The following is a 7,389-nucleotide window of genomic DNA, read 5'->3' on the forward strand; positions in this document are numbered from 1 at the left end:
GGAGAGGAGAGGAGAGGAGAGGAGAGGACTTCACTAAAGGTTACACAGGACCAGAGCCAGAGGTTGAACTCAGGAACCCTGACTATCCCCTACATGATTCTGCTTACATCCACTGTGGGGAATTAGGGCAAACCAGGGAAGAGGCAGTGAGATTGATTAGAAAGCAGAATGGATTAGGAAGCAGTGACATTATAGTGGATCAAAACCAGGCAATATAGGAAGTGAAGAGACAAAGAAAGAAAACTCAGAGTAACAGACAAAAAATAATGAAAGATACCATCAGAAAGGAAGATGACGTGATGCAACAGCAAGCAGAAATCAAAGGAGATGCACCGATAAGAGGCATTTTTCAGACACATTAAATAGCTGATTGTCAAAATATTTTCAGTAAATACACAGACACCATGTTTGCCTCTAGCAAGTGTATTTACTGCTACATACAATGGCCTGGGTGGCAGGCTGATGTTGAGAGAAGACAACTCTTCTCTTTACTTCTCATCCATCTGAGCCTCTAATCACACTTGAAGCTGCCTCAAAAATATTACCACAGAGCATTAGTTACTGACTGCACTTGGCAAAACTCAGAAGGCAGCTGTGATCACTCCTTCAGTGTTTTGAAAAGGAGAATTACTTTACATTCTGTATTAAAGCCATATAAAGACTTGAGACTTGCAATGGGGCAGACTCGCAAAAATACACTGCTGGGAGGTGCTGCCAGTTACAGCACAGACCAGAAAGGTGTGGATACCCTACATTTTACAGTTAGCTGTGCTGGCAGCACTGCATTGCAGAATTAAGACTTTCGTCCTTGAGCTCTTTTCTAAACAAGTACGTAACTCTTGCTTGCTAATTATGAAAAGAGACCCTGACCAGCTGAATATCGCTCATATTGGGAGTTTGTCCGTGAGAATGAACAGATAAGACGTTTCTTGTACACAAGAGGTGCCTGGGAGTGAACGGGAGAGTATGATCAAAACAGACCTGGGAAAGTCTGTTCTCCCTGTGTGATAAGAGAGTGATTGAACGAGTACATAACAACCCTAGCTGCCTAGTCTGGTCTCCTGTTTGTAACCCACAGAAAGGTGCCATTACTGTCCCAGAATCGGACACCTCACATCTAGGTGATAACCAGCAGCTCAGCAGTGGAGTCCAGCACAGCCAACATGGCCCTGCTTCCCAGGGTGGAGCGGGAGTGATTGAGATGTATCCGGAGTATCATGAACATCCATGCCCAGGTAATGGCCCACATGATGTGGGCAGTACTTTTGAAAAGCCTAGCGGAAGACAAAACAAGGCTGACAGGCTCAGAACAGAAGACTGGAATGGGCATTTGGGACAAAAAGAAGGGAATGTAGAAGACACCAAGTACGGGTATGTTCAACCTCCTCAGCCCTATCTGTCCTTTCTGAAATTATCAAAGGCTCCAATAAGTGGAAAGTCCAGGTGAGATGTTTTTCCATGTTGCTGGTCTATTTTGCATATGCCTGAACAAGGCCCAAACATTCTCATCCTGGAATCGTTCTCCACAGGGTGCAGATAAGACTACCTCCCAACCAAACCCATCTTCCTGACTACCAAAGCCCCTCCTTCCAGTACTCTATAAAAATTAGAGCTGTCTGACACACACTATTCCTGCAAAACAGCATTTCTCAAAGCTTTGTTTTTAAATCTAACTGTTGTGAAACTACTGCTAAAGGGGAAAAAATGGGGCCCTGACTTCAGCAGTTGCACCTGTGTGCCTGGAGAGGGACCAGGCAGAAGCCGCTGAGAAAATTCATCCCTCCAAGGGCACCAGAACAGGTGGAGCCATACAGCATACAGTCCTACAACAGCTCAACATCAGCACTAATCAAATCAGAAGGAAAATGCACACGGAAAAAGTTTGTTTGGTTTTTTTTCATTCCTCAAAACCCAAGCCTCTTGCAATCCACTCCCCAACCACAGTCTTGGAAACAGCCACCACCAACTGTCCAGCAACTGTTGTCCATCACTTGTCAAGTACAGCCAGCTGCAGGGATCCACATCCCTGGAGGGCTGCGTCTCCCAAGGAGGATGAAAGAGGCAGAGAAGGGGCATCATGAGCTGCGGCCACAGATCTGCTCGATGTCGTAGATCTCCTTGGGACAGTCAGCAGACAAGATGAGAGGCGCATCCTCTGTTATCACAACATCATCCTCAATGCGCACACCAATGCCACGAAACCTCTCCGGGGCACTCATGTCATCCTCAGGGATATAAATACCTGAAAGAAGAAAGGGAATTAAAACACACAATATTTTCGAGAAAAACACCTTCCCCTTACTGCACCACCATGAGAGCAGGATTGGATTTTCAGCAACATAACATGAATTTGATCCTCAAAAATTTTTAATACGGAAAGTCACTCTCTTTCCCCTCACTCATGGCAGTTGGTAGGCAAAGAAAAAAAGGGTCCCTCAGTGCCTACAGACAATTATAGCTGGCCTTTCTGCACTTCTTGCTCTCAATGCTATGTTTGTAATGATGATTTTAACAATGTTCTGAATAGAGAGAGAGGAGCCAAGCATTAAATATCAGTTTCCAGCTGACAGCTCTAAATCTAATGACAAGTAGAAAGAAAGATTAATCGCAAAATGCCTAATTTGCAAAGCTGGGTTGTGAATGCCTGTAATTGCAGACTGCAATGCTTGAAGACTACCAGAGACTGGTAGCAGTTTAGTCACAGTAAGTCAGAACAGAGCACAAGGGAACTGACCCTGCTTTTCTGCAGCGACTGACCTGTACTGCTGTGGGCCAAACACCAACAGTCTGAGGTCTACAACACTCTGTTTCCTGCTGCACAGACACTTTGTTAGAGTTTATTCCCACAATTTGTTACCTTGGGTCTGTTTGGGCGCGAAATAGGGTCTTCTAATACTTTAATGACTTTGAGAGGGGAATAACTTAATCATTTTCAATTTCACCAGAAACAAACTGAATACTGTGGGCTAAGAGACCAACTAAGTACTGAAAACAATACTGTGATCCTCAGTGTTGCACATTTTTGTCCACTACTGACTGCCTATCTTTTTACCTGGTTCAATGGTTATCACCATGCCTGGCTGGAGCGGGAGTGACCGGGATATATCCGGAGTATCATGAACATCCATGCCCAGGTAATGCCCCACATGATGTGGGCAGTACTTTCGAACAGCCTAGAAGACAGAACAAGTGTCCTAGAGGCAGTTAAACACACTCCAACCTCTTGTTCCAATACAAAAGATGAGGAGAAGAGACAGAATAGTTATGTGCTAAACTAGCAATTGTACTGCTACGACTAGGTCACCAGGGGCTGTCTTCCATTTACAACAACTAAATAGCCCTCAGAATCCACCAGTAGCAGGTGCCTATTATGAGCATATTGCAAATTGCCTTTCCCCTCACTGAAAAGAGCAGCCCAAGCCCCTCCTCACCTCAGTACATCAGGCAAGACCGAGTCAGTTTTCAGCTCGCTGAGCTTTGCTGCCCCAACCCTTTCCATCCCCTAAATACCCAAGCACTTCGTTGCTCCCACCGGCAGACCCTGACAGCCATGAGCAGCTGATGCAGCTGCAATATGATGTGGCAAAGAGCTCTCCGACAAGAAGAGAGAACGCCGTGCCGATTTCACTCGGTAGCTACAACAGGATTTTAATCCGCCTCTACAGGGCACAGACACCGCCTCCCCCCTGCAACATCCTAATCCCCCTCCCTCCAGAGAGGAGCTCCTTGACAGCAGAAAAAAACTGTGCCCCACTTCCCTCACATGGGCTGGGGACTGAGCTGCAGAGGCTCGTCTCATCTGGCTGTGCTGCCGCCTGCCGAGAGAAAGCGGCATGATAGACTCTCTTCACAGGAGAGAGAACTTGGGCTGTGAGTGCATTGACACTGTAGGACAATTAAACCTGGCAGGAACCTGTCCTGCTGGCAAAGAGGTACTGAAGTCACCTGGCTCTGCCGTCTTTCTTCTACTGGCATCAGCAATCATGCAGGTTTGCAGAGAGTGGGACCAGATAAACTTCTCTAACTGCAAACCAATCCTATTTTATTCTGCAGGTTTGGCTCTATTTGGTGGCACTGCAGATTGCTGTTGTGTTAAACAGTTCACAAACCTATGACTAACTGCCTGCAGCCAGCACTGAACCCAGAATTTTGTCTCTATAGGTCCCTTCACACTGTCTGTACACTAAAGCTGCATCTACACCAACAAGCAGTGTAGATGGGATTGGATCTGCAGAGTGACATAGCAAGTGCTCAGGAACAAATATTCACACTATGTGCATATAAGGCTAGGGGGGAGGTTACTTCAGACTGAATTGTGAGCAGAATGGTTGAAACATATTTCCACATTTAGCCTTGCCTGAGAGAAATCCAACCCTGTGCTGAGACCAGCCTACGACATGAAATAAAGCACAGTGTGTGGTGACAATTAGGAGACACATCTCAAAAGCACTTTCCCAAGCCAATAACATAAACTAAGGAGAAAACAATCAGGCCTATCAGAAGGAAATTAAGAGTAAAAAAATCTTCAAGTACCTTGAAGAAGTTGCTCTCAGTGATGCCGCTCTTTAGGACGCCCAAGTCTTTCAGTTTCTGTCCAATAAGGCTCAGCATAAGGCTGTAGATATTTTCTAGACTCATGCCTGGGGAGCAGAGGCTCAGGCAGGACTTCTGGATATCCAGAACAGCCTGGTATAGTTCTGCTTGAGGTTTGGTGAACCTGAAAATCATTGAGAAAATGAACAATTAAACCTCCACCCAGAAGTTATTATGGGGTATATTCAGTTTGATGCTAGGGCAGGGAATGTCAGAAATTAAAACAACTGGCTCCTCATATGAAATGTCAGACGAGGCATCAGTGGAGCATTCCCTTCAATACACTGGGTAAAGGCAGACTTTCTCGGCTGACAACCGAACCCCAAAGCAAAGCAAGCCAAAGCTACTGCAGTGAAAAGAATGCACTTGAACCAAAACACAGGAATCAAACACGCAACCACAGGGACATCACACCAGCAAATTCACAACTGATAGAGTCATGCACAGGTCAGCTAAACTCCTGTTTTCTTACACACAACCAGTGTCAGCCACGGCTGAATCCACAAAAGCCCTCCCTGCACTTTAAACATGCTGTAATAGATGAAAATAGCAATAATCACACATATTCATGCAGTAATTAATGAGGCAGTGGGGAATACAGCTTCTCACACTGGAAGATTAGTTTATATAATTTGATTACTCTGAAGAACCACAGAATGGGGCACGTTAAAGCTACTCACATAGAGACTGAACACACATACACTCCATCCATCAATTACTTAAGAGCTTCTCAAAGTTCTTCAAAACAGCTTTATTGCAGCATACCTTCCGTTGACGGGCCAGGTACGTGTGATGTCACTTACATAGCAGGAAGACTCACAGCCACCATCTAGCAAGACCAGTTCGCCATCCTGAAGAATAAAAGGAAAACCTACCCCCTGAGTTGTCTGGCTATTAATTGTATTGATGTTTCTGTCTGAGAGCAGGAAAGGAGATTATGTATTTATTTTTGCAAAGCAGCTGCAGAGATGTGAATTCCCTTTTCAGAACAACAGCCCAGGTGCTACTGTTTATAAATAGAGTCTTCCCGTTGGATTGTTTCTCTGCATAGTAGTCTCTGACTGTTATGCTGATCTACAGCCTAAATTCTTAACACACTGAGTTTCAAACACTTTGGAGCAGAAAAAAGATATTTTCCTTGAACCATTCTGCGATCTGAGACATCAGCCTCATTGACACTTGGATCACTTAGCCTAATAAATTACAGCAGTGACCTCTTTCACTAGAAAATCTGTGCTAATGGCTGAGACAGGTTTTGCAACAAAACCATAGATTTCTGAGCTACTGACAAGATCAGTAACAGCTAAAGATTTAGCCTTGTCACAAGATAGAAGGACCCAGCAAAACCACTTTTCTGACAGTGTATCACTACTGCCAATGCACTACTGAATAGCTTGTACTGTCTTCTCTGTTCTCTTTTGGGACTTTCTTGACTACTCAAAGATATACTTCTGAATCTATCTGGTGATTAAGAAAAATCTTTTGGAGATGTGAACCTCCAATTCACTTCAAAAAACTGTTTCATGTCAGTTAAGTCCCTGACTGCACATCTTCTAAAAAGCCATGCAAAAAAGACAATGGGCCTGAAACAAAATCACTGCCTTGCTTTCCCTCTTTAAAGGAGATAACAAAAAATAGAGCAGTGAGATCTGTTAAAAGTTTGGATTAAATTCTCTGTTGATTTAAACTACATGTGATTCAAGGCCTTTTACAGAGATTCACTCCACAGATCCACGACTGTGCCGGTAGCCATGACGTGGAATGACACATCATTCTAGCACATTAAGGGAAGAAATAAGAAGCAGAATTTCATTGCTAGCACTACTTCCAGTTTACAGTTAAATGCCACAAACACACAGCAGATAAACTAGCAGTGAGCAGATCTCACTATCCCACTGAACAGACAGGTCATTAACTATCCATTTAAATTGTATTTTTAAATTTTTCAGAATAGCTGGTTCAATTCTTTAAGTAAAATATGAAATTATAGCACCTGCTCTCTTCCAAGCAATTAAACAAGTTAAGTAACGATTTATGGGCTAAGGGAATTCAGCCTGTGGTTTTATTGTCCAGTAAGTGTCTTATGTTGTACATCTTGTCTGCTTTTTGTTCTTCAAAGCAGAGTCCACTAAGTGGTGGACTGAGTAAAGTCCACATGAGGCCATAAGCAGCCTTCAGATACTTTCCAAATTAGATACTTTGTTAGCTTATTTGGCAACAAGATCTGTAGGAAGTAGCACACAAAGGAAAATAAAGAGTCAAGTTTATGGGTTTAACCTCCTACTTAACAGTTTTGGAAAAAAACCCACAACTGACATTCATTTAACTGAACAACTTTAACAGAAGCAACTGGAGTTACATGAGCACGCCTGACCTTGGATGACAGTACAACAAAGGAGGCTTCTTTCTGCCAAAAGCAGCCTGTCATATCTTTTGTATGTCTGTCTCTGCAGATCATTTCAAGGTCTGCTAGCATGCCAGCTTCAAGAAAAGACAATGCTAGTGGGAAAGTTTCATCCTGCATTAAGACAGAGGAAAACTATGCTCCTCTGAAAAGTGAATCGTGAGTAGAGCAGTAGGGGAATACTGCTCCTGAAAATACTTATCTGAATCTAAAGGTGTATTGTGAGGAGCGCTGAAGAGGGTTCAATTCAATAATGTGAATTATCAAAAGAAGACAAGTCATGTTAATTTACCTACAGCCATCTAATACACCTCTCAGCATCTAATGCTGATCTTTTCTCTCCTTGTTCCCCTTCCCAGCTTTGCTGGCCTACACGGAGTCCAAAATGCTTT

General features: G+C 43.7%; 1 protein-coding gene across 1 annotated transcript in view; it reads right to left on the reverse strand.

Annotated features, from left to right (window-relative positions):
* Positions 1 to 1,820: 1,820 nt before the first annotated feature.
* XPNPEP3 (X-prolyl aminopeptidase (aminopeptidase P) 3, putative) overlaps positions 1,821 to 7,389 on the reverse strand; it is a 13,460-nt gene continuing 7,891 nt past the window's right edge. The window contains exons 6-9 of the mRNA XM_009868572.1: positions 5,359 to 5,444; positions 4,534 to 4,717; positions 3,053 to 3,173; positions 1,821 to 2,242 (exon numbers count right to left, since the gene is read on the reverse strand). Of these exons, the coding sequence (XP_009866874.1) occupies positions 2,076 to 2,242; positions 3,053 to 3,173; positions 4,534 to 4,717; positions 5,359 to 5,444 (558 nt within the window). The 3' untranslated portion in view covers positions 1,821 to 2,075. The remainder of the gene's footprint in view (positions 2,243 to 3,052; positions 3,174 to 4,533; positions 4,718 to 5,358; positions 5,445 to 7,389) is intronic.

Source organism: Apaloderma vittatum, unplaced genomic scaffold (assembly GCF_000703405.1).
Source record: "Apaloderma vittatum isolate BGI_N311 unplaced genomic scaffold, ASM70340v1 scaffold39674, whole genome shotgun sequence".
NCBI classification, from domain to species: Eukaryota; Metazoa; Chordata; class Aves; order Trogoniformes; family Trogonidae; genus Apaloderma; species Apaloderma vittatum.